This window comes from Fusarium mangiferae (assembly GCF_900044065.1).
Source record: "Fusarium mangiferae strain MRC7560 genome assembly, contig: FMAN_scaffold006, whole genome shotgun sequence".
In the NCBI taxonomy this organism is placed as follows: Eukaryota; Fungi; Ascomycota; class Sordariomycetes; order Hypocreales; family Nectriaceae; genus Fusarium; species Fusarium mangiferae.
The window spans coordinates 390,629-417,421 of record NW_024573926.1 but is presented as its reverse complement, the minus strand read 5'-3'; the positions used below and the strand labels follow the sequence as shown (position 1 = coordinate 417,421).

The 26,793-nt window shown below is 49.5% G+C and overlaps 7 protein-coding genes across 7 annotated transcripts; 3 read left to right on the top strand and 4 right to left on the bottom strand.

Annotated features, from left to right (window-relative positions):
• Positions 1-135: 135 nt before the first annotated feature.
• FMAN_02888 (uncharacterized protein) lies at positions 136-991 on the bottom strand (the record flags this gene model as incomplete). The annotated part of the gene is made up of 2 exons (XM_041831636.1): positions 136-897; positions 977-991. The coding sequence occupies 2 exons, from the start codon at positions 989-991 to the stop codon at positions 136-138; spliced, it is 777 nt and encodes a 258-aa protein (XP_041682179.1).
• Positions 992-8,448: 7,457 nt separating this feature from the next.
• FMAN_02887 (uncharacterized protein) lies at positions 8,449-9,088 on the top strand (the record flags this gene model as incomplete). Its single annotated transcript, XM_041831635.1, has 2 exons — positions 8,449-8,706; positions 8,756-9,088. The coding sequence occupies 2 exons, from the start codon at positions 8,449-8,451 to the stop codon at positions 9,086-9,088; spliced, it is 591 nt and encodes a 196-aa protein (XP_041682178.1).
• Positions 9,089-9,942: 854 nt separating this feature from the next.
• On the top strand, positions 9,943-11,665 carry FMAN_02886 (putative AFG1-ATPase family gene; the record flags this gene model as incomplete). Its single annotated transcript, XM_041831634.1, has 3 exons — positions 9,943-10,255; positions 10,310-10,760; positions 10,810-11,665. The coding sequence occupies 3 exons, from the start codon at positions 9,943-9,945 to the stop codon at positions 11,663-11,665; spliced, it is 1,620 nt and encodes a 539-aa protein (XP_041682177.1).
• A 3,648-nt stretch (positions 11,666-15,313) lies between these two features.
• FMAN_02885 (uncharacterized protein) lies at positions 15,314-17,714 on the top strand (the record flags this gene model as incomplete). The annotated part of the gene is made up of 3 exons (XM_041831633.1): positions 15,314-15,437; positions 15,534-17,122; positions 17,175-17,714. The coding sequence occupies 3 exons, from the start codon at positions 15,314-15,316 to the stop codon at positions 17,712-17,714; spliced, it is 2,253 nt and encodes a 750-aa protein (XP_041682176.1).
• Positions 17,715-18,656: 942 nt separating this feature from the next.
• Positions 18,657-19,976, bottom strand: FMAN_02884 (uncharacterized protein; the record flags this gene model as incomplete). Its single annotated transcript, XM_041831632.1, has 2 exons — positions 18,657-19,830; positions 19,921-19,976. The coding sequence occupies 2 exons, from the start codon at positions 19,974-19,976 to the stop codon at positions 18,657-18,659; spliced, it is 1,230 nt and encodes a 409-aa protein (XP_041682175.1).
• Positions 19,977-20,640: 664 nt separating this feature from the next.
• On the bottom strand, positions 20,641-23,051 carry FMAN_02883 (uncharacterized protein; the record flags this gene model as incomplete). The annotated part of the gene is made up of 6 exons (XM_041831630.1): positions 20,641-20,828; positions 20,884-21,540; positions 21,591-21,771; positions 21,820-22,077; positions 22,127-22,918; positions 23,001-23,051. 6 exons carry the CDS (start codon positions 23,049-23,051, stop codon positions 20,641-20,643), a joined length of 2,127 nt encoding a protein of 708 aa, XP_041682174.1.
• Positions 23,052-23,596: 545 nt separating this feature from the next.
• On the bottom strand, positions 23,597-24,820 carry FMAN_02882 (putative GPI-anchor transamidase; the record flags this gene model as incomplete). Its single annotated transcript, XM_041831629.1, has 2 exons — positions 23,597-24,239; positions 24,288-24,820. 2 exons carry the CDS (start codon positions 24,818-24,820, stop codon positions 23,597-23,599), a joined length of 1,176 nt encoding a protein of 391 aa, XP_041682173.1.
• Positions 24,821-26,793: the final 1,973 nt, after the last annotated feature.

Below are 26,793 nucleotides of genomic sequence, written 5' to 3'. Positions count from 1 at the left end.
ACTTTACGCAAACTGCATCAACACGAAGCTGCTTGTTGGTATCTGTTCGATGTGGATGGCAGAGGATTTTGAGGCCACCGGGCGCAACGAAGTCCATTGGGTCGGACAAAAGCTCTCTGCTGGTTGGCCATCCAGTCAACACGGTCCTGAAGGGCCACCATCTTGTCCTGCAGGGTTGTGAAAGGAATTCATGGGGATGCTATAGCCCATCGTTGAGGAGACATCCCCAGGCATGGGTGCCACAGAGTAGCTGTGTCGCCGGGGATCATCCATCAAAGATCCAGGGGTAGCGATAGCGTGGTAGCTTTCGGTCCGTGAAACTTGAGGATCAGGGAACATCTGAGAGGTGTAGTGTTGGGGATGCATTGACGAAGTTATCGACTGCCTCGGTACTGGTGTAGGGACGTTGGAGGGAAGTGGCCGGGTGTATGCTGAAGGTGGCTGGATAGCTTGGCCAGATTCCCATATAGAAGAACTGCTCGTAGATCCACTCGCGATAGATGGTTCACGGCTTTCCTGCGGAGGGAGGCCGTAAGGTACACCAGTATCGAGAGCTGTAGGTCTCCGGGGTGCTATAACCTGCTGAAGGGATTGGACACTATCGCTGTGAGTGTTGGGGGGGAAGTGCGATATTGCGGCCGGGTCGTTCTGCGATGCTGTACCCGAGTTCAAGTAACTAGTAATGTAATCATCGCTGATCCCATGCCGGTTGAGAAGACCACGGAGCTGTCTGTTCTCCTCTGCAACCCTCCGCGCAGCATGTTGCACCTCCGAGGACGCCTCGACACCTTGCAACTCATACACTCGGAGTCGTTGCTCGAGCTCTTGAAGATACTCTCTTCTTCGGGCCCGGGATCTCCTTTGATTATCTCTAATCCGGGCAAGGTTTGCTTTTTGCTATAGACAAGGACATGCCAACATTAGGAACATGGATCGAAGAGGAGGATGGATATGGACAGAGGAACGGGCCACATACTGCCGGCGTTGACATTTAGTCGTTTTATAACTTGACGGGACAGGCGTTGTCAATATGCGACAAGAGTTCGGCATCTAGGCCAGATCGCGAATCTCGTAACAAGCTCTTTGCGACAGCGCCGTGGTGTTGGTCTGGTCAACCAACACTGATGAGGATCGGCGAAAGGCACAAAGGATAATGGGCATGAGCTCAAGTTGTATGAAGCTGGAGCGGTCCTGATGAAAAACAACCCAGGTCTAATAGATGACGCTTTCCCTTTTATTGAAAGGATGGATGGGGCACCAGCGGTGACATATACCAGGGTATTTATGAAGACTTAAGACGATAAGCTCACGAGAGGGTCCGCCACATGGGAAGGTCAGCCACAGCGGCAAGTGTTTCTTTAGGAGACGGCGAAAGGAAAGAAAGAGGTATTGGGGGCTTCTATACTACAGTCTGGAGGAAGTATCAGATACATGTGCCTCTAGAGATCCAGGGCCCGGAGAACCCCATCAACGGACGGGGCAGCCCTATTGGGACGAAGACCACTGGGCCGGCGCGGGACAACGAGACCAGTCGATGCAAGTGGCAGCCGGTTATGCTGGGAATATGCTGCAGGGCTGCGCTACAAGCAACAGTCGTGAGCTAGCTGCAACCCTGGTGCATTGCAATCTGCAAAAGACAAAGAGCCGGTCAATTCGGTAGCAAGAGATCCATGAACCGGGCGAGCGAGCAGCGCGCCACCAACTCGATATGTGGAAAATGCTAACAAGCCACACTTGAACGCTGACACCGCGACTTTCGAATTGCTCCTCTTGACATGCCCCGTCCAATATCTTGTTGCCATTCTCAAGAGGCGAGTGAAGCTGAGATCACATTGCGTACATAGATAGGTGCTGTACAGTAAGGTAGTCTAGGGGGTGTAGAGGAAACAGAAGACAGGTGTCTCACTAGCGAGCCATATACACATACTCCATCCAGGCGGGCCCGACAGAATATGAGACTTGATTGGGATGTGAGAAACTGTATCGAAAGCCATGAAACCACCATCTAGCAGCTGTGCCAAGAAGCAATCGATTGAACGGGAAGTGTTGCCGTACAGCAAATAGGTGTCTGGGGGGACTGGCAATGTCTCCAGGGATCCTGTCCTTGGGAGGTAGTGGCTGAGAAGATTTTGAGTTCACGGAAAGCGGAGTTGTAGCTGAAATGACGGAGGCCTGGACGGCAGAGGGGCCAGGACCCAAAACCGATGTTAGTGATTTGGTTGAATGGGTATCATGCTTGGTTGGGCATAAACCCGTCGACGACGACATGATTCGGTGATTGCGAGGGCAGCGGCTCCGAGGGTATGGCTAACAAATGGCACATCACACCCACTTTCGAACCTCGCTGCAGAAAAAGACGGGCTGGCGTGAGCCGTTATTGCCCCCTTGTGGCGATAAGGTGGGTGTAAGTCAGACGGACAGGGTGCGCTGTACGGAGATCATTGCTGAGCCACGCGCTCATAAACACGCATCCTTGAATTTCATCAGTCGCTGAGAACATGAGGATATGAAAGTATCAAGCCCTCCCATCCCATCCCAACCCAACCCAAGCCAACACCAACATAGCGGAGGGCACAGAGTTATGTGCGAACACAACGCTGTTTCGGCGGCGGCGGAGGCGGAGGCGAAGGGGCAGTGGATTTGCATCCTCCATATGTTTTGCGATCGTGTTTGCCTGTGATCGTGGAGGCTAGCATCTTGAAAATGCATAGTCTGCTGACAGGCATCTCCCCTTTCACCTACTACGGAGTACGTACGTAGTGGGACATCTCACAAGAGCCGTGGGAACCAAGACCCCTAGGGTGACACCATTCCCCAGCTACCATCAAGGCTAAGCTTTGTTGGAGGTGTTGCCAGGCGCCGTTCTTTTCTTTTTTCGAAATAGAACAAGGGCGTTCTGAGGAGAGTTAGGAGATCAGGATGTGAAGCCATGGATGCCGCTAGCGATGCACGGTCGCTCAAGTCTAGGGAACCGAAAAAGGAACGACAAGGCCGGTCTCAAAAAAAAAAAACAGATCCACAAACAAAAAATGTACGAGTACGTATCGTTTGGCCGTTTAAGGCGTCGTCTGGTGGCTCAACACTATCCCGAGTGCTGTTATGAGATCGCATCGCGGTTAGAATCCACGGCGTATGACTAGGACCGCAACGGTCGAGAATGAGAAAACGATGGAATAGGCGGTGATGCAAATTCGAATGGCAACACTAAAGCAGAGATGGCCCAACCACAGCTCGAGTTTCGTATTGCACAGTACAATACCTAACGCGGCGGGCGCAAATACAGAGAACGTAAGAGCATTGTCGAAATGGCCGGGATCAATCAAGGGAGACAGATCGCGAGCCTAGAACGAACCAAGCGGATCATGATCATACTGCAATAGGCACGTCTATGCGATGTAACATGCTGGAACTTTTTTTTAGTTATCCCAGTTGATTTGTGTGAAAGGAGAAGGCATCTGAGCAGTCATTTGCTTGGGTGGAAGCAACAGCCAAGCTGGGTAAGTCCAGCAGGACAGGGACATTTGCGCATGAGAACGCACCGCTCATCAACGCACTAGGTACCTGCTGATTGAGATTGGATGCTATGATTGAGTTGGCTGTGCCTTAATGACTAGACGATGTCGCGATATGACGCAGTGTGTTTTGCACCCACAGCGCGATAGACTCGGACCTGGGGCTGGGCTGGCGAAGATATCGTCATGTGCCTGCCATTCCCCGAATTTGGGTGAGCTCCCCCCTAAATCTCGATCTTCGCCAGGGAACAAGACCCCAAGGCTGATCCAAGGGTTTGGAACTCAACGTCGAGATGTGGCTGAGGGGCCTAAGTCCAGACCCTGTCCCCACCTCGGCAAATGCCGACCGTTGAGGGATAGCAAAACTGATCAGTTTACACAACCCAAGGTCGGTAACAAGCAAATGATTGCAAGAACCGTTAGGCCGTCAACAGACTTTTATTATCCACTGTAGTCAATATCAGAAGCCGCTATCTCAAGTATAAGATCAAATATACCATGATTCCTGGGTAAGTCCTCGGTCAGACAAGTTTCTGCAAAGTAGACTGTCTATAATCTTTACAACTACTGTTAGCCGACATAAATTCGGTTTGCCGATTGCGCACCCTTGCCTCGGCAGTCATTTCTTCACCATCTTTAGAACTCGTATGATAATACTTACACATTGTTCTCGCTTAATGTCCTTAAGTCTAGCTATTCTCACCGTATATGATGTGTCACTTATATGTTTCAAATGGAGACTGCAGCAGGCCGTCCAACTTACAAGCATGAGTCCCAGCGCCGCGGTCGTGGTAGCGGGTGTACGGGACATCAACCCGGTTCCCAGACCGACTATAAGAAAAAACCATTCAAGCTGCGTCATGGTCACACCCATTTACAAGGAAAAGGGGATACTCTTGCCATCCTTGCACGATCCTCCGACGACCCGGCCGAGAATGCTGCAAGCACGGAATTGTATAGGCCAGAAACAAGAAACGTGAGAAGCATTGACTCGAAAATACGCAGTCTTGGCGACTTTAATGGTGAATAGAGCTTTTGCAACACGGAAATGGCTCATTCACTAATATCTTTGTAATCTTGTCTTGACTCTTGATTTCCACTGATTTCTATGGTCCCGACCCGTTGTTGCCCGCCGCGGTCACGGAGCTGCCGTTGAGAGTGGGTCTGCCCTGCGCCCCTCTTCCCGCCGGAGATCCACTTCAACTACCTACTCGGACTCTCCTTCTTGTCCGCGCGCTGCCTTGAATTCTCCCTCATCTCTAAATTACTCAGCCCTCCATATCTCCCTGCGGCTCTTTGTTTAGTTTCCCTATTCTGCAAAACATCCGAGGCACCAACCTCGGATCACAGAACTAATAAGCACTTCACAGCCATCAAAAACCAAAGCCGCTCCCAATCAGAGGTCGTCGAGTCAGTTCGGACGGACACTAGGTGCGAAACCCAGTACCGACTCAAGCTTATGCACCAGATCGACCACCATGAGGTCCCTAGACAGCTGAATTGTCGGCCCGTCCTTGCAAGTCCTCGGGAAATTTTTCTCAACGCCATGTGCATACGTAGCATCCACGTCACATTCGCGATTCAGGTGGTTATGGGGGAGATTTGTCGTTGTTCCATGGCAGCTTCGCCGATGATGCCTAAGATAGAGGTAACTAACGTGCGGCAGCTTGGGTTGCTCAATACCGCTTCTTTCAGCCACTGTCTATCCCTGTATATCCTGTACTTTCTGACTCGAGTAGGCTGAGGAAATTTCTATTACTACGGACTAAGTATCGTGTACTTTTGCGATTTCCGCGGATACTAGTTGCATCTCAAAGGCTATCTCACCCCTACCTACTATCGATCGAGTCATGACTCCCTGCATCATGACACCCTACCAGCTTGTCAACCACGTTTTTAGTTGTTTGAAGTATACATCCTCTCGGTACACTGTCTCAAACTCGTCTCTCTTGTTCAGCATAATTGCCTCGTCAGTGGGCGCTTTGGTGTGGTAAAATCGCAGTCTGGCTTCTTCAAACCCTTCCGTGGCTGATTTAAGTTTTTTTTTTGCTTGAGTCAACAATTCTGCTTTGAGGCACTGCGCACAGAAATTCGGGATCCTGCCCTGGTCTGGTAGTGTCTTTGGTAGCAGGTGAAGTCCTTCCCTAGTCAGGGGTCTCGCTGGAACTCTATGCCCACACCCGGGATAGATGAGATCGACTCGGCAGAAGGGGCAAGTGCCCTGATAATCGAACCACCCTTCAAGGCACTGCAAGCAAGCAGCATGACCACATGGCATTAGACCAAACGTGCTTTCGTCAGGCGGCTCTGCGTCTGATTTGATCTGACAGCTCGCCTGATGGCATATCTGACACTTGACTTCTGTTGGTTGGTCAATGAGGAATGTAATTTTGGGGAATGGGAAAAAGGACTCTTTGGGGTCGTATCGTCGATGGGGTTGAAACCATGATGAAAAGCGCGGCAGAATCCTCGTCTTCTCCCATGACCCAGAGCCCAATGTTCCATTTGTGTTCTGGTGCTGGGGGCCTGGGGAAGTTTTACTGGCTCGGGTTCTCAGGTACCTCTTTCGAGGCTGTTGTTGGCGATCGGGATACATCGGTCATGGAATCTCAGCATGCGTCTCGTTGACTGTGTTGTTGTGTATTCAGTCGTGCTACTCTTGCTGTTATGTCACGCTGCTGGTAAAGGCCCAGCGCTTAGTAACTAAATAGCTATTATAGGCATACAGACAAACTCTGACAACAAAGGAGAATAAGTGAAAGTACACGGCATTGTTCAATTCATTGACGACTGGGAACATCCAAAGACTCGCATCACCTTGGGTATTCGGTAGTGTACCGTTGTGTTCTTCAACGTTCTAGCCCATTGTTTATTGAACATTACGCTGCATTCTACTGCACTGTTCTCCTTGTTCTCCATTGTAGTGAGTAACACGATGTTCTAGATTCCATTGATGACATGCATGCCCTAGGGATGAACCGCTAAAACGTTCAAAGACACCATAGCCTCCGTGGCCTTGTTCAGGTACAATAGCCGGTGACAGCAGCTAGTGTGTGGCTTGATCTCTTGGCCACTTTATCTGTATGATCTTTTGGATGCTGAATCGAAAGTCGCATGTCGTGCTTGTTTCACGTGAGAATTTTGGCCCCGGTCTACACAAGGTCGAGACCCAGACCATATATCTTAGCTGTTTGCGGATCACAATATTGATTCTTCTAGATGTGGTAGGAGACTCGCGAGGCACGCTGCGAAACGATGTTTCTTCATACTTAGGCCCCTTGATTTGCCATTGCAGCTCAGCCTCAGGCCGTAAAGCATGTATGTGGGGATACTGGGGAAATTTGATGACATACCGCAATAGCTGATTCTTTCCTATTACTGAAACTCCTGCATCAACTTGACTATTTGCTGATATTAACCCCAATATCGTTTGCGTCCGTGGGGATGACACATGTGTCACTCGACATCACGATCATGTTTAGGGCTCAATTTACTTTGCCGATCATAACGTCGATCTAGCAGCCCGTTCATTATTACATTGGACCAAAGTTAAAGATGCGGCTCAGCCCCATCATCAAATTCCCGGGATCTAGACTGGCGTCGATGGATCCGTCCCTTTACGACGTCCGAGCTAGTCATTCTCGGCCGACAACGCCGAGTCCCCGACCACTCGTTTCGGGTTTACGGCCAATTTTGGCCATAGCTTCCGAAAAATGCCCAGCGACCGGAGAAGGTTAATTCTTTGTCGGACCGCTGAACACTCGGACCCGGAATCGCTGTGGAGCATTCCGGTTCTCAGCACCGGTATTCCGTGACCCCGGAAGTGATATCGGGAGATGGGGTACGAGCTGAGTCAGTCAGTACACCAACCTAGACATGTATAGAGTACATTACACCGTTACTTGGTGAAAACAGGCTTCATGATATGGGAAAATATTTAAGCCATACCACGATCAGAGTTCTCGTTCATGACATAGTGCGTGCCTGCATTGTCAACTAACTAATGCACATACCATCGTTTCACTAACGGACGTTGAAAAGTTACCGGAGTCATGAGAAGGCTGCGATGCCTGCCCTGCAGGGCACATGTAGTTGTGTACCTACTTTACCTAAAGGTCGTTCTTTGTTCTTCGTTCATCCTTGGTGCTGCACAAAGGGAGGCATGCAACCCACGTATGAGCGTGCTACATCGCAACCGACACGCGTCGAGCGGTGAATGGAACCCATGTTACCCTTCGAGATCAGCAACAAGGATAGATGCACCCGCTCAGCCGTTTGCAGCATTCATCGTGTTCTAGACTGATGGTCTCAGCTGTGCTCCACAGCTTTGTTCAATGGCATGTGTCTGAAATCTCGTCCGAGACTGAAGAAACATTCCCTTAATACCATTGAACTAGTCTTGTCTTATCTTACAACAGAGTTCTAGAACCCGAACCCTTGTCGACTTGAACGATCGGATGTTGTAAGTCAAATTCGACGAACATGCAGATTTCAGGCTGCACGTTGGAGCTCTAGGGTAGGCGATCATCCTCGTCCTTCTGGTTGCTGGGGTTGCACAAGTAAACAGGGCTCTCGATGGAACAAATACCCGACCTCGACGCACCAACCAGTGAATCCCTCGTGATGGAGAGCCCCTGCATCTCCTTGATCTCCCCTTGGTCAAACCCTGATCTTCGCGTCTCTGTTAGGCAATCAGAATAGAGTATTAACTGGCCCATGTTAGAAGTATGTAACACGGAAAAATTGCCCTGATATTAGGGGCTGCTGGGCAACAGGCGACTCTTGGCCTGACGTTGAATCTTTTTTTAACAGGCTTGCTAGTAGCGGTCAACTTCTCATAAACTGATAAACTCCAACTTGCCTACCTGCCTTACTTGTTGATCCTCACCGGCTTATGCTCTTGCATTACGCATCACCGCTCTACCACTCACTGATAATGCCTTCGCTCAAGACGTTGTTCGCCTCAGCCGTTTTGGCGTATCTGGCCAGCGCGAAGACTATTAAAATCACAGCTACCAGCGACGACAAGTTCGACCCTGAGGAAGTTGAGGCTGAGAAGGGTGATGTCCTTGAGTTCCACTTCGAGCCCAAGAACCACAGCGTAGTTGCTGGCGATTACCGATACCCTTGCTCTCCTCTCGATATGGGCACTGGCTTCTTTTCCGGTTTCGTTCCCACTGACAATGGATCTGCCGTAAGTTGCGACTCCTCGGGCCTCTTTGCGATTTCTAACATGTCTCTAGGACAAGATATTCAAGGTCACCGTCAATGATACTGATCCTACGCCTTTCTACTCCTCCCAGGGCAAAGAATGCGCCTCGGGTATGGTTGGTATCATCAACGCCGACTCCAACAAGACTCTCTCCGACTATAAGAAGCGTGCATCGGAGCTAAGTTCTGGAGTCAACCCAGGCAAGAAGCCATTTGGTGGCGAGTTGGTGGACGCTGATGACGCCGACTCAGATAGCGACAGCAGCTCCGGAAAGTCCAAGAACGACGACAATGCTGCTGGTGTCCTTGGTGCTCCTCTCACTGGTCTGGTTGCTGTCATTGGTCTTGCAGTTATTATGGCCTAGGCGGAGTGTTGGTGGGATGTTGGGAGAGATGCGACATGATATTCACGAAATCGTCTGGGAACTGTGTTTAAAACAGCGGGAGTAATTTGAAGCTATTATTTACTGGAATTACCTGCGAGCTCGCATACCGAAGCTTGTGTCGACCAGGCAATGAATCGATCATTGGGTTCAGAGTACTTATTCGGCCAATGCACAACCTCGAGCCCGTTACCGCCATTTTTCAAATGTCTAATCTTTTGTTTTGGAAGGCGACTTGCCGTTACTATCAAGTCACTTACCTTGGCCGGACATGGTTCTCCGGGTCGTGGTCAGGGAGTTTGGAACTATCTCGTAACCTCCAAGGGTTCTGACCTGTGCTGGTGCCTTGCCTTCGGAGTTGAATCGGCATCTTGATCTAAGACTCCAAGAGTAGAGTGACCGGGCCGGTATTCAAATGAAGAATTATGCTCGAGTAAAGTGTTAAGAAGCAGCTGACAAAGAGCTTAAACCTAGAGATGTGAGTCTGCAGTGTTGGGGATTCATCATGTGAAATCGTGAACAGCTGACTCTTGAAGTGCGAGTCGAGCATCTAGGGTAGGTCGCTGGAAGTCCTCAAGTAACCTCTGTTAGTGAGCCTCGGCATGCTGACAAAAGACTGCTTAATTGAAAGGACCTCCGGGAATATCGGCAGCCTTCGGGTCACCAGTACCGGGGACCAATTCTAAACCCGGCCCACACTATCGTCACTTGAATACCGGATTCGCAACTCCCCTCCATGATTAACTGCCTCATGTTACAACCTTAATTCCGCAAACTCACCAACGAACGATCGCAAACGAAGCCGCCTCGATTCTTGCGACATATACGCGATCAGAATGCGCGGCGCACTGAGGTGTAGTGCCACTGCTCGCCATCCTCGATTGTTACGGCCATCGGCGGATGGCGGTAGATTTGCGAGGACGCTTCGGACGAGCGCAACACCACAGGGCTTGAGGACAGGCTTATATTGCCGACAGACACAACAAGCCCTCACGGTCCAAGGCGCCAACCTATCGACGTCATGTTTTAACCGATCGCGGTCGATGGCAACAGTAGTCGATGCTGAACCTATACACGGCGGAGGTCCAATTCCAGAGTATGACAGAAGAGTACAGGCGGGCAAATTGCGAAACGATGAACACCAAAGAGGTGAGGATGTCGGAATCCAGCCAGGAACATAAGCCAGTACTGACAAGAGAGAAGGGATCATACAGAATTTCCAAAACTTGTATCATGAGTTGGAGAAATATGACGCCCCGCCTGTCCAGCACCCCAGCATCGAATCCCTCAAGCCCACGAAGAAGTCAATATTCTCGTCGCTTTTCGGCGCAGGTGGCGGCAGGTCGCCCACTGGGGATATCCCTAACGATCTTCCGAGGGGATTGTATCTCTATGGTGACGTGGGTTGTGGCAAGACCATGTTGATGGATCTGTTATACGAAACTCTGCCTCCATCTGTCAAGTCAAAAAATCGAATTCATTTCAACAACTTCATGCAAGATGTACACAAGCGACTTCATAGATTCAAAATGGAGCATGGAAACGACATTGACGGGGTACCATATATCGCGGCCGACATTGCTCAACAGGCAAATGTGCTCTGTTTCGACGAATTCCAGTGCACAGATGTAGCAGATGCAATGATTTTGAGACGGTGAGTGCACTTTATCACCTCAAACTCGCTCAATGCTGACCGTATACAGACTCCTTGAATCTCTCATGGCAAACGGTGTAGTCCTGGTAACAACTTCCAACAGACACCCTGACGAGCTGTACAAGAGCGGTGTCCAGCGGGAGTCATTCATCCCCGCCATCGAACTTCTCAAGAACCGCTTGCATGTCATAAATCTCGATTCGCCAACCGATTACCGAAAGATCCCTCGACCTCCATCTGGTGTGTACCACACGTCACTCGACAGCCATGCGCACGCACACGCCGAGAAATGGTTCCGGTTCCTCGGCGATCCTGAACAGCCTGAACCTCGACCCGAGACGCAAAAGGTCTGGGGTCGTGAGATTTATGTTCCTCGAGTCAGCGGACGAGCGGCATGGTTCACCTTTGACGAATTGATTCGACAACCAAAATCTGCCGCTGATTTCATTGAGCTCGTTCGGGCTTATGAGGCATTCATTGTAACCGATATTCCCGCAATGACTCATCAGCAGCGAGATCTCGCGCGTCGCTTCATCACATTCATCGATGTTGTGTATGAGGGTAACGCCAAGCTTGTCCTGACTGCAGAAAAACCCCTTTCAGAACTCTTTGTCTCCCGAGATGAGATTGCTGAAAGCCTCATGAAACAGGGCGTGAAGCACGAGCACGCGGAGCATGCTGCTGCCAAGCATGATCTGGTACATAGCGTTGACAAGCTCAAAGACTCAAATCTCTTTGCGAGTTCTGAGGAGGCATTCGCATTTGCTCGTGCACTAAGTCGACTGCGGCACATGGAGAGTAAAGAATGGGTAGAAAGGGGAATGGGTCTTGAAGCTCAAGGCGGAAAGTTGGATAAGGATAACTGGACCAAGGCGAGAAGTCGTCAGATGGAAGATTCTATGTGAAGAGGAAGAGGCGAAGCTGGATCGTGGGAGAAGCATTATATACCCGGGGCATTTACTCAGCATAGCGAGCGTTTGCCTGGTCTTGTACTTGTAACTGTATGACGACGCCCGTTGAACCGAGCAGTTTGGATTCACACATGAGCATATTTTCTTTCTATATATAGAGATGTACGATGATGCCTTGATAGAAAATTCGCGGAACGTGATAAATGTTTTTATCGCTTCCTATGGTGACTCCCCATGTTGGACATTGCGGCTTGAGAAACCATCTTCATCGGCTGGAATAGGTAGAGTTCAAGAATATATTTAGAAAGCTCAACGGCGTATTCATGAGCAAATCGTAACTTGACCAACTTGGAAGTGTTTCGGTAACTCGCCTTATGAATTGAGGGTCCAGTTATCCACCACCTTACTCGGTGGTGTGATTCCACCTTAAAACAGATGTGTCGAGGAGGCCACTTCGAGCTTCGACTGATGATTGCAAAGATTCCCCTCCCTTGCATGTTACGCTCCTATAGAGAATGCAGTTTTAATGGTCTGCAAAGAACCTAAGGCCCTTGTGATGTCAAAGTTGTTGAAGGGACAAACGGAACCACCCATTAACACTGAGACAAATTTAAAGCCACACAGGAATGTCATGTCTCAAACATTGGTGATCGTAATCCATGGAAATCAATTGTCTCTGACTGGCCACACTCACAATTTTGAGTAGCGACACGGAGTAGAAAGGACGAAAACAAGATATCCTGCGAAATTTCACTTAGCCAGAGGTAGTCAGCACTGTTATCAGCAGGTGATCAATACACCAAGGATTTCGAAACAGAGCCGAAATGACTCTTATGGCACTTACCTAGCCAGTATCTACGCTCTACGGAGTCCTTGTGAATTTGATTAGATACCTAGCAACCTAGTGAGGCATCACAGGGAAAGCCTGGTCCCATTGACCGCGGAACACTGACGCCTGTAGTTGAAGCTGGGGGAAAGTGTCGAAGTAGATCTAAACAACAGGTCATATCCACAACAACAATGGATCTAACATCGGTATAATTTGTTTGTCAACCGAGACAGAGGGACCGAGGCTGAACATGAAACAGTGACGTTGTTACGATGTAACTAGAAGATTAATTAAAATCCCTGTATTTGGAGTTTGAAAATGCCCATCTAGACCAAATTGTGAATCATGTCATCCATTTTATGCAAAAGTGCTGTGCAAGGCATATTTGTCAAACTTCGCTAATCATTTCGAGAATCGATTGCTGCACGAAATGGTTTCTCATCTCGGTATGACAAGGGCTGTTCCCAGCGGATGGACGGATATATTGAAAAAGCACAGATCAGGCACAGACTCGTCTCCATCTGTTGTTTCAACCCATATAAAGTCAATGCGTCAGTTCAGCGGTCAAAGTGCAAGCAAAGGAGGAATTTGTTTCTTCTGGTGTCGTGGCCCTCGGGGAGCAAGAAAACATCGGACCTTAATACAGGATGCCAAGATAAACTCAGCAAAATGTATCCTAAGCTTAGCAAAGGTGCCCTAAACTTACCTAGGTAGGCAGTAAAGATATCCTACCAGTAAATTTATGCAAGTTTACCCAAGTCTTTTTGTCATTTAGGATCAAGGTCCTGAGTTTTCTTTCCTCCCCAAGCGTGGAAATGGGTAGTCGAATCAATGGAATTAGCATAATTGCTAGTGAGAGCTCTAGATTCTGAAGAAACTGAGCCACTCATTCAAATATGACAAAAAAGGATATTACTGATTCTCGTTGTCGAATCAAAGCATTTGGCGGGACAATTTGTGAGTTGTCCAAGATGCAAACAGATCCCTGTGTGCAAGTATGGATGTATCTTCTGTTCTATCGCTTCGACAAACACAGGAAGCAGCTAAAGGGCAGGAAGCCGATAACAAAATGGAAACGTTTACTGAAGGCAAACTCAATAGACTGTGTAATAACATTATTATTGAGTGAATCGGTCGATATTCGTTGTTAGCCCCGTCATCCACGAAAAGGAGAGTGTGTGTGGGTGTGGGATAATTTTAATGCAATCGGACTATTCTCTAATTTGGGTTGGAGGACGTTGGAGCTGGGAGCTGTAGCAGCCACGCTGCACAGGGGTCGATTGGATAAGCCATTACGGATTGGCCGGCGCCTCAACGGTTCCTGGCTAAACAGATTCAGCGGAGTGTTAGCCAACCAATCATGCGACTTATGTACCTGACGCCTGGCGTCAGTGGCCCAAGCCACCCCTGATGTTTAGCCCCCCGCCAACGCGCTACCCCTGGCTACCTTACTATTGTGAACCTCCTCAGTCCTCACAAGTCAGCAAGGATCAGCCTTGAAGACTCCCACCTCGGTTCTTCTCCTCTCGGCAAATCATAAATCACTCGATTTCCTTGGCCGCATGCTTCTCTGCTGATCATCATTAATGCACGGCGCCTCGTGAATAAAATGAGTGGGAATCAGGACCCTGTCTCATCCGCTAGTGGGCCTGGTAGTAGTCATTGTCGCGATGGTCATGGTGATACGGGTGACACGACTGAGATGGCTGCACAAGTGGCAGGTTAAATTTGGAATACGATATGCCTAATCTAGTGTCGTGTGATGTACCGTGCTATGCATCTTGGGATGTAGCTTTATGCAGGCTCATCTGCGCATTTTCGTATGGTGTGGTGTATGTTTATTCAACAACTTACAGATGGAGGTAATCGGCATTCTACTACTTCGTAAGGACTGAGGACAATCTCAACTGTACCATCTTGTACTGCAAAGCCGGTCAAAGATGAAACCTCAATAAAATTGGCCCATCTGGGGACTGAACATGGCACGAAGAATACCTCAAAGTACATGGCCAGAGCCCTGTCACTGCCAGGTTCAGCTCTGCTCCCCGCTTGGATTACTTTTAGCTTGGGGGCTCGGTTGGCCCTATCAAACATTAGTAGGTCCTGGAATTCAATGGGAAGTCCGGGGACCTTGCTCGGTAACCCTGTATTTGGCAACCTAGTGCTCCACCAGCCTACCTCCTCACCTTACAACCATATCCTCGTCCAAGGCCTCTTCCGCCCGCTGTCTTTTCTTCTCTCCACCACCATTCATTCTTTTAGACTCTTTCAACCTCGAAATCGTTCAGTCGTTTTCAGAACTGTTGCTTTTCACGGTCGCCTTGCTTTGGCTATCGCCGTGTTGAGTTCAGTTTGTCCATTCGTTTCAACCCCTGGCGCGTTTTTGCAAGACTGCTGCCGTGCGCTGTTTGTTTATCATAGCGATATTCATATCCACCGCTTCCTTTCGACATTTGACTCTGGTTTGGCAGCTGGTCCAACAACATCCATATCTCACGTTGTAACTAGCAGTTGAACTTGCGAATTCACATCACCGTCGTTACTGACGCACCCCCACCGTTCTCGTCTGAGACATTGCCGCCGCCGCCCGTATAAGGACATCAGTCTCGAGACCCCTAAGGGACACATTCTTTATTCCCGCCCTCTATTGCAACGCCCTTCATTCCAGTCGACTTGACAACCAGCCCCGCCATTTTCGTCTTAAGCGACGATATATTCCACCAAAAACGACGGACTTCGAATTGTGATCTTCGCGCGATCCCGTCATTTGAATTTGTTACCATCATTCCTAAACACCCGAAACTCCAGCAAACATGCATCTCCGGCATCTGCAAGTACACCGTAGGGCCGACGGGCTTTTTGGGTTTGGTAACATCGCTCATGAGATCGACGTCTCGTCGGACGGCTCAAAGCGCCATGTACACAAGAGGCAACCACGTAAGTTTTGTATTTCCTCGATTACACCAAATTATCTTTACAAATTGCGATTTCAGTTTTGACTAGCGAATTGTGTACCAACTAACATAATCGTAGAAGAAGTAAGGACTGTCTTCAAGACATTGGAAGCTACTTTCGAAGGGAAGATTGGTGGCTACAAAACAGTAGGCCACGAGCCTAAACCAACGGGCTCATCAAAGGACGATGACGAGGATGATGACGATGACGAGAGCGACGCGAAGAAGGAGGCCGAAGAAAAAAAGAAGGAAGAGGCTGAAGAGAAAAAGAAGGAAGCTGAAGAAGCTAAGGAAAAGGCAAAAGAACAGGCAGAGAAAGAGCAAGAGGCAGCGAAGAAAAAGGCTGCCGAAGACAAAGCGGAGGAAGAGAAGGAAAAGGCAGAAGAGGCTGCCAAGAAGAAGGCTGCCGAGGATGCCAAGTCTCGCAGCAAATCCGAGGATAACGATGCGAAGGAGAGCTCGACAGCTAAACCGACCAGAACTCGCGCCCAAATTACCACCAGTCACGACCCATCGAGCGTCCCCTCCGTTATTAGCGATCCCACTGGCAGTCAATCTATCGAATCCATTCTGGCCAAAGCCACTGGCTCAGCTTCCGCTTCCACAACTATCGATGAGGTTGCTGACATGTCTGGAGCCTCAAGTCTCCCTAGCTCCAGCTCCAGTGCTGCGCCAGAAGCCAGTAGTGGCACCAGTGCAGGAACCAAGGCTGGAATCGCGTTTGGTGTTCTTGGCGGATTACTCGCCATGGGCTTGCTTGTCTACTTCATCTTCACTAAACGCCGAAAGCAGGCCGAGATGGAAAGACTGGAGAATGATGATGAGAAGCTTCATGGCCCGATGGCTGGTAACGGTGGCCCTCCAATGGTTGCCGCAGCTGCTGTGCGCCGTTCTATGTCTCCAGAGCCGATTGAAACTGCCTCTATCCGCACTGATGCAAAGGCTCCCCGCGTTAGTCTCCGACCCGTGACCCAATTCCTTCCCAACTGGAACGGCCTTGAAAAGGAGAAACGCGCAAGCAAAGGTGCAGGTTTAACTCTTGCTGTACCAGCTGCAGCTTCTTCACCTGCTACTGGTCCCTTGTCCCCTCGAGCCGTGGGAGGCAGTCCCTGGGAGCGTCCAACAACAGCTCAAAGCGTCGATCCTGCTAACCCCTTCGGCACACAGGCCGAGCGTGTTCCATCTCCCGTTCAGGAAGAGACTGCTTCTGCGCTGAGGGCTTCTCCCAGCCCCATGTCGGAAAAGTCGACCATTGCTGTTGCTGCCGCCGCCGCCCTCCCAGCCGCCACCGCTCCAGTCTCACCTCAATCACCTTCTTCTCCCCAGGGACCCCTCGCCGCCAATGGATCTGCAGTTGCCGCTATGGTCGCTCGTAAGACTTCGATTCGCAAGGCTGGAGGCCCGCAGCAACTTGACCTGACCCTTCCAAACCCCCCTATGGCAGCTGTTCCCGCTAGTCCTGCTGGTACTGAGTACAGTGGCTCTTCCGCTCCTTCTGGAGGTCCCGACAGTCCTTCTGCAGGCGCTGCGGCTATTGCTGCTGCTGGCGGACCCGCAAACTCGGCCGTTCACCGCGTGCAGCTTGACTTCAAGCCCACTATGGACGATGAATTGGAACTGAGAGCTGGTGACCTTGTCCGACTCCTTCATGAGTACGATGATGGCTGGGTAAGTTTATACAATTCAATCCATGCTTCAGCCCAATCTAACTTTTGTCTAGGCTCTCTGCATCAGACTTGACCGTTCTCGACAGGGTGTCGTTCCTCGAACCTGTTTGTCGACTCGCCCTGTGAAGCCCCGCCCCGCTCAAGGCGGCCCTCGCCCGGGCCCTCCTGTTAAGGCTGGCGGGCCTCCTCGAGGACCTGGACCTAATCAACCTCGAGGACAACGACCTATGACCCCTCAAGGAAACTTTGGTCAAGCTCGACCTGCCTCACCTGCTGGTCCTAATCCTAACGGCAGTCGTCCTCAATCGCCAATGGGACCTCCCGGCCGGCCTCAAGGACGTCCGATGAGCCCGGGACCTCGAGCACAGTCACCCGGTCCTCGTAATGGACCGCCCAGTGGCAGACCCATGAGTCCTGGACCTCGTTCACAGTCACCTGGGCCTGCTGGTGGCCGTTCACAGAGCCCGAGCGGGATGAACCGAAGAAATAACCCCCCTGGACCCAGCCCCATGAATCCTTCTCAGGACACTCGCTCGGGGCCATCTTCATCGGGCTCTCTAAGCAGGAAACCCGTACCTGGCCAGGCGTATTGAGCGGCTTACAGCCGTTGATTGTCCTGTATGAAACAGTATTAAAAGGAACGGCGTTCTGCGGTACCATGGAGAGACCTTGAGCATTATGGTCTGCTCACGCTTCTTTACTCTTCTGGTGTATGATTTAAATTACTTTCGAACTTCTTGTCACTCACTCGAACAATTCTTTTCTCTTTATGTGGCTACTTTCGAGCCACTTTTTCTTGTTTCATGTTTATATAAACTTCATATATCTCAGGCGGTCGTTAGCCCGTCATTGTGGCATGGCATGTCATTTACGCTCATGTCAGGGTGACTTTGCGAATGGCTATCCTAGCCATTTAGTTTGAGGGGAGACGTGTATACAGGTTACGATGTCTTGCTGCGAGATCTTCTCCTCTGATGGAAGGAGCTGCGCTAGTCGCTAATGTGTATCTACGTTTGCGTTTGTTTTTTTCGAATATTACTTCTTCCTCCGCGGCTGGTTCAAGGTCGTTGGGTGGAGAGAAGAAAGGGAGCTTGCTTGGTAGCATACCGCCACCAGCAGCTAGGAATTAAAGACTTGAGACGAAAGATAGGAAATGAAATTATTCCTCGATGACTTACTGCCATTAGTCCTGTGTGCCTGTCCATGCTCTATTTGTGTCTATTGTGTAACGTCTTTCGTCTTTGCATTTGCATCTCTTACGGAGCATATAGCACGTGTTGAACAGTCATTGTTTTAATAACTTGGGCTTTTCTATCGAATTGTCCGCAAGACAGTAAATCCCGGACCTGAAAGAATTTAAAAACTGCCACAAACCGACGATGATGTTTCTCCATACTTTTCTCTCCCGTAGAGGGACGAAGAAGCAAAGCCAAGTAGCCCGAAATATCATTTTCAAATCCTAAACGCCCTGACATGCCTAACCCTAACGCCTCGCTTCCATCTCAGTCCAGTGCCACATGTAGGTCTTCTCCAGTTTACAAGCGCATGGCCACACGAGAGACCAACGCTACAGGAAAGTCACCTCCTTTGCGCAGTAGCTCTTTGACTTCTGGGGTATCCCGAATGTACTCAATGAAGCACACAAAGTACTCCACAATAATCTCTCGTGCAATGTCATCCTCCACGGTATTTTCGAACAGTTCCTGCGCGAGGGCCACGATGTCGGGAATATGGTATTGGTCGAAGTAAAAGTAATAGAGTATACAATGGAGGCGGCAGATGGAGAGACGGCGGAGATCTTCAACACCATACTTATCTGCCAGGATGTAGAGACGTGCGTGGCTGAGGAAGACAGGCAGATATGAGTATTTGCCTTCTTGTGTGCTCTGCAAACTAGTCACCGCCGGAGAGCCGCCGTGAATCATGGATGAGTTGTAAGGAGGACGGGCAAAGTTTCTCATCGCTTCAAACCGCTTTCCTATTGGGGTTGTTACGTCAAGCATATAACTTTGATCTGGACATCTGCGTTTGCGTCTTGATAGCCCACTGTCTTCAGCCAACTGTAGAATGCCATTTTGTTGATCGTTGTTGGACTGATAACTCTGTATGAACTCGCCAACGGCCGCTGGCAGCTTCCACTCGCAATATTCATAGGTGTAGGTATAAGTGAACGGTGGTCGGTTACCGCCATTGCGTGTTGACATGCGGTCTACAGTAGTGGAAGCCTCAGAGGAACTTGCCCCGTCACCGGCAGGGCTGTGGTATCCGGTTGGAGTGTCTTCGGAAGAGTCATCGTCGTCGTCAAGATCATCGTCTTCACCAGAATCATTGTCGTCACGCATTTCCTCTGAATCCGAGCGGGTGCTGCGAGAGTCATCTGAGTCCTGCCCAGACGAAGATGCATAGCCATTACCATCACGAGTATATGATTTGATTGGCGAGTGGTTGTCTTCAGTGTCTAGTTCTGGTTCCCGGATAAGAACAGGTTGTGCCTCACTGTAGTCACCAGAGTAGGCGAATTTGGCGAAGCGCACAAAAGTGTCGACATCCAGGTCTGCCCATACGACGCGACCTTCTCGAGCTTCTCTCATGTTCCCGTTTACTAGAGCGTTTAGAACTGGCGATAGTCGGCCGATGAGTTCCTTGTGTACATGGAACTCCTTGGCCTCTGGGCCGACAACGAAGAGAAAGGGCTTGGAAGCGAGAGATCTGATGCCAGAGTCAGCAGGCTTGAGAAAATCGAATGGAGCTATGAAAGCATCGCTTCAAAAGTCGATAGAAATACATGCTAATACTCACTCTTCGAAGTTGGCACTGACTGCTGGAACGGCAGCGCCAGATCGTGAAGCAGACATGGTGTAAGTGAGAGCCTCCTAGCCGCCAGTAAATGATCTGCGTTGTGGCTACTAGAAGTAGGGGTGGAAAGGTAGAGGCTGTGAGAAAACAAAAAGAAGACGGGAAGTATTCATGCGGAAGTCTCTGAAGTGAGTTGAATGTGGGAAAAGAGAATGGAAGATGACAATAACGGATTGAAGGCCGTTGGAAGTACATGCCCTGCGCTGTAACGTTAGTAGGTAGCTCCAGCTGCCTGTCACTGCCCTGACTGCTAGCCTAAGAGATCCCGTTTGATACCTACGGTGCTGTAATGGAGTACTAGCGCTTAAAGGAAGTGACCTGAACCACAGAACCAGGGTCCTCGCACACTAAATCCGAGGTAATGCGGGGCAGACGATGATGGTTGGCTCCCTTGCCGCGCAGTGTCTCACAGATGGGTTTGGCTCAACTTTGTGTTATTGGTTGAATGATGAAGAGGTTGTTGTTATGTTTCTATAAAAAACACTCAAGTAAATCCTTAGGTAGCCTTTTCTCAACGTACCTATATGATGGGTGTATAAGAAGAACACCCCCAAAGAAAAGATACAGAGGAATCCCTTGCACCATGGGCCATATCCATATCATTGATCTGCTAATAAATCGGCTCTGCTGTTCTATTTATACTCCAGGCGCTAACTTACTCATTCATGCGACGAACTTTCCCCCACATCCACCACAAACCTCCCCTGACGCCTGTACATTTGCCCCTGGTCCAAAATGCGTCTCGACAACTCGCTTCAGCTCTGCGACTTTCAGACATCGCAACTCGCACACTGCGCAAATTCGAGAAATATCGGGAGCCATTATCGCCAGTCCCGTAGAAGCACAGCGCGCTATACAAAATGTGTCAACAACAACGGCCATAGAGAGGTTGCGTAGCCAACTTACCAAACAAATGCCCGTTTTCACATTTTGCCTCCTCCTCCTCCAATCGTAATGCCGCATCACAAAACACGCAGTGTTGACCAGCAGCAACATCTCTGAACTGCTCTCTCAATAGAGAATTGTTAAGCTCAGGCGATATCTTGCGGGTGGCTGTAGTCCCAAGCACTTCAGGGGCATTCCCGTACATCCACTCCCAAACCTGACCCTCAGTGGTTAAAGGCTTCGATAGTGTGGCTGTATCATCTTCGCCACGCTCTTCGTCTCTTCTTGAGAACATTAGTTTGCAGAGTGCTCGCCTTTCCGGGTGCAAAGTGCTGTATCGTGATACAAGCACTGCTGTTGTGCCACCGCCGGGTGACTGCACCATACCCCAGATGCGGTACCTTGATTCGGGAACCTGTAATTGTGTTGTATCCTCATCCATCAGGTCGTCTTCTGAGTCATCTGAATCCGAGTCTAGCCCTTCCAGCGCAACCGCTCTTGCAACGAGCCGCGTTGTCTGCTTCCGAATTCTCGTTGCCCATTTCGGTACAGAGGCCTCTGAGTCCGAAAGGTTTGTTTGAAACCAGTCTTGATTGCGTGATGTTGCTGATAACCTGGCGATTGAGTAGTATGGAACTGATCCTGTGTGTCCTATGCCTTGATCGTGAATTAGAAGTCCTTAGTTGCTGTTAGATGTGTTGTGTGCAAAGCCTGTAAGAGTTACGAACCAGAAATAGGATTCAATGAGACTATTTCATCTTCCTTGGAATACGTCGTCGAGCACTCCCAAGTATAGTGAGCGCCAGCCAACTCCTCAGCGTCGCCAACAAACGAAACCTGAAACGGCTTCACATTGAACGGATCAGCGACCACGCCCCTGACAACGGGCTTATCATCGTCATATACGATCTCGGGCCACGTTAGCTACGGCTATTCCACGTGCCATGCACCACGTACCAGGTCTTCCCACTCGATATATGCATCCGTTGATAGAAACATGCAAATGGCTGCCATGTCCGCCTTCTCGACTTCGATGAGCGGAGGGTAGCCCCTCTCCCAATTGCCGAGGATAGTGATCTTTCGGAACCCAACATGATTCTTTGCCAAATATGCCAGTATAGCGACCCTTTTGCCTTGACTATTGAACCAAGGGCTCCATTTCAAAGAAAAGGCACTCCCATGGGGCACGTAGTCAGGATCCGTGATATCCACAGCCTGTTTCATGATGTTAGAGCCTTCTCCGATCAAGTTCAGCATGACTCACGTCTTCCTTAATATGTCTCCCTCTACCATCAAATCGGCCAACTTCTTGGATGTCCCATCGCGTCTCTTCACTCGAGGGATCCCCTTCTTTTGTCTGTGAGAAGTGTTGCACCGCCATTACAGCTACTTCTTCGACATCATTGAAGTACGCTAGAAGACCTCTCCCTGTATCCACTTCTTTGGCCCACGAGAAGGCCTGGATGCGTTCATTCATATTTCGGTATCCATCTTCTTCGTTGTTGTCGGGCAGCGGAAGTTGGGCCCCGAGGCCCCAGAGTGTCTTCCATGCCTTGAAGCTTCGAACCCGCATGCCTGCTATCATCGCAGACTGCCGATCAATGTGCTCACCAATCGCGTATATACATCCACTGGTCGACAGTGCTGTCAAGATAGGTCGAAGATTACAGCCCAATCCGTTTGGTGACCATTCTAGCCTCACAATCTGGCAGATTGGTGCTCCTGAACCTGTCACTAACCCATTCCCCACACCAGGAAACCAATTCTCGTCGTTGGCTGGCGGTCCAGCCACTCTGATACCGGAAAACGAACAAAGCTGTGCATTGATTGTGGGATCTGGACGAATCAAGCCTGAGGCACGATAGGAGAGCGTGTACTGGCTCTGTAATTCTTCCTCATCCGCTCCTTCGTCCGGGCCGCCACTCCTCGGATACTCTGGAAGAAATATGTAAATAGTATCATCTGTAGCAACTGCAAGCTCTGCATCACAAGACCATGCCAGAGCATGAGTTGTCAGTGGACGCGACTTGAGATGAATTGTTTTTAGGGGCCTTGTCTTGTTTTCAGAACAGTCAGCAAGCCTTCTCTTATAACTTTCTATTCAATAGGGGGGATATGAAAATGGCTGTGCATCTCGCCCGAGCAGTCAAGCGAATCTTTTGTTGAAGTCTCACCTTAGACTTTTCCATTGTGGCAGCTGAGACGGGTCGTGTCACAGGACGGCCGCAAAACCATGGGAATTTTTCCTCTTATAAGATAATCATGTGAGAAGGAAGCCTGGTATTTGAATTCGACAGTGGCATGGCAGAACTGAGAGTTTGATGAGATGTTCGTAGGTATGAAATGGTTGATACCAAAAAAGTTGCTGACTAAGAAGCAGTACACATTTCATACCTACCTACCTACCTACACCATGAAGAAAAAACAGACGAGATCCTTTATGCTGCCAGGTGTTGAATTCCCTATGCTTAAAGCAGTCTATGAGTACCAATCTTCATAGAGTATCAAAAATAAGAAGCCATCGACGCATGTTTGAAATTGTATCAAATTGATTAAGCCAACATATACCCTGTGTAGGACCGGTTGTCTGTGGCCATGTCTGCAGATTGCTCGACTTATCACTACCTAGGGAGTATGGTAACAAAAAATACGTCAATCCCGTCAAATACGCCGTTCTCCATGTTCTTGGTATGCCATAAATATATAAAAATAACAATATTCGTGATTGTTGACCTCAACCCTCTAAGAAAGATCCTAAACCCCAGAGAAGGCCACAACCCGCAAGCGCTGTCGCACCAACGACCTTCTTTGTCCACCAGTTGTCATCCGTCAGTGCCTTGGCTTTTTGGATCTTCCTGGCTGCCTCAGTTGGAGCACTAGCAGGTGCCTTTGCAGATACCTTCTCCCCAACAGACTCCTTGGCTGCCTCTGCTTCCTTCTGCTGCAGAAGGGCAATTTTCTTGCTAAGCGCCAAGAGATCCTCCTCGAGAGTCAAGTTGCCGCTGCGGTCAACCTCAACGTTTTGGATGTTGCCGAAGAAGTCTGTGATCAGACGGCTACGGGCATTTTCTTCGCCGCCAGGGAAGAGGTCGTAGCGCACTCCAGCATGTGAGTGGATCTTGCCGAAGTCGTAGCTGTCGAACAGTTCGCCCACTGTCTTCTGGCTGTTCAGGTCCTTGACGTTGTTCTCGAGGAATTCAAGATTGTAGTACGTGTATCGATCGATAACGGCGACGCCTACATCGTTGTCGGCGTGATGTGAGTATGAGGACTGATCGAGCTTGGAGGAACCGGTAGCGATGATGTTAGGGGAGTAAAGTCTGCTGTACATGGTGTTCGCTTGGCAGGTGTCGATCATGAAGAGGATCTCGTGATATCTGAACCCCGTTAGTGGTTGACAGGAAAGCAATGAAGCTATTACCTACCTCTTCTTCTCCCACATCTCTTCCAAAGCGTTGGCAAGATCAAATGCGCCAATCTCCTCGGCATCCTGGAACTTGAGGAACTCGTTTCCACCATGGCCAGTCATGTAAACCAAGATATTGCTTCGATCATCGGTAAGGAGACGCTTGCTTCGCGGCATCTCCGCACCCACGCGATCCGTCAACAGGCGAATAAAGTTCTCGACAGTAACTTCGTAGCCACGGTAGTCCACCTCGATGTTGTCGCCGTAGAGATCAACAGCGCGATCAGAATTGCTGTAGACGGTTCCAGGGAACGCGTTCCGGGGATTGCAGGCCATGTCGTCGGGGAGCATGAGGATGATCTGGGAGTCAGGGATACCCAGGCGCTTGACGGTACGGTACATAGAGAGGACATTGGCGAGATGGCGGTAGTTGAACCAGAATCGTGAGGTGCAGACGAGAACGGCCCAGTTGCTGGTATGCTCGCCGAAAGCGATTGTCGCGAACATGGCCGCTGCCACGATGGCGTGAAATCGAAGTATTGAGAGGTTCATGGCGGGGGATGCGATATGATGAAGCGAACTGGTTGACAAGGGAGCGCGGTAGAGTAAGGAGCGAAGTTTAGAAGACAGATGCAACAAGTGGCATATCCGCTGGCTGAATGTCAATGAAACTGAGGTTGCTAAGAAATGTTCCCTCAGACTTACAAATCTGTACAGCGGCGATAATCATGAATTCCATCCACTGGATATCCCTTTGTGGATCAACGTCACCAAGGAGGGAACACCTAACATTAACGTTGATTGATTATTACTGTTCAGCACATAATCGGAGTCTTACCAGATCTGGACCCGGAGTTTTCGGCGTGGAGGATCCGATAAAACGGCCCCTGGCGCTTGTACTGATTCGAAGCACTAACAAATTCCCACAGCATGTCACCAATCTGAACGGGGTACTGAAGAGGCAGTGGAACTTCACCTCTCAGTTGTTACTATGTACATCTCGACAAGAAAGAAAAATCTTGGGGTGAGTTGGCAAAGATGGGGATAACCTCTCCTGTTTCTTAACCAGGATTGAGAAACAGTTGGGGTTGGATCTGTTGGCGTTGTGTTTGTTTGATGAGAGTATCTGATATGGTTCGACTCCGAGTGAGATATGCTCCGATGTTGGAAATGACTGTGTCATGGGTGTTGTTTTAGGGAATATTGAGTCTGAGAATGGGATCAGATACATGTGGCACGGCATGGTTTGAGATCAACATGGCTAGGGAGTGTACAGGAAAAGCACAACCAGGGTATTGTATCCATGAGATTTCATCGTAGATTACCTTATGCGCCAACCTCGAAATTTTAGCCTCGAGAATGATATCTGACAGGATTAACTGTCGATTTGGCTGGAGGACCGAGTTCTACGGACTACCATCTCAACCTGCGGGCTTAAGGTTCTGAGTTAGAGGATAAGAGTACTGTAGTTGAGCGAAGGCGGGTAGGGCGTATGGATTGTGTCGTTCACGATGCTGACTCTTCTGTATTGTGGAGGAGAATATACACCAAGAGCATTCTATCCAACTTAGCCAGACTAGACATACCTACATATTCAGCCTGGCCAGCACCGGTGCGAAAACTTTTTTCAAGATTCAGGCAATCTTTATCTTAGCCTGAATCAAACGCTTCAGTCTGATGCGGATATACTAGCCAGGACCCATAAACCCCTCTTCTCGTGCTTTCATGGTCATGATAGGAATCGAATTTTCAACACGATAACGAGAAAGCACAATCTGTAATTAGTAAGTCACTTACAGTAGCGTCTCATAGCTGCATGGAAGAGCAAACAGAAAAAATGGAGGACCCTGCAGAGACTCCACCATGACGATGTGATAGACCATGGATGGAACTGAGACTGGGGTCGTAGCGACTAGGACATTCAAGTTGTTCGCTGGACAAGCTGCGACCAGAGAAGCAGTAAAGGTCACCTTGGCAAAGATGCCGAACAAAGCCGTTGGCGCATACCGAGAAAGGTGAACGACCTTGCGCATAACGACTCCATAAAATTAAGCCATGTATCTATCGTCAGGTGGGCTGAAAAGAAAATACAGAAGGCTTCTAGTGAGCCGCAAGTGACGAATGAGGGCCGGCACCGGAGTTGGAAAGGTACGATCACATGAATATTTCAGGCGCGAAATCCTCCAAATCGTCGAGTCGTGTTTTGAATGGCGTAGGTGATCCACTAACTTGGCATATGCCTTCTTTTATAGCCGCTATGTATGTACATTAGACCAGGCTATGCCATGCATGGACAGGGCATGGATCTTGAGCTGTACTGTATGGATGGTACTGTACTTCCAGTGCAGGCAGACCAAGGTTGGACCGGCTCAATTAAGGTAAACTCGGTGGTTGTGAGTCTTGGCCGAGGTTGAGCAATAATATCGTGCAGAGAGCCACGGGGTCAGTTCAGAAGCTCTGAGGTCAAGAACCAAGGACATCCAATGACGAGAGGTTCCGTGACTACATGCCGGAAACATCAGCTT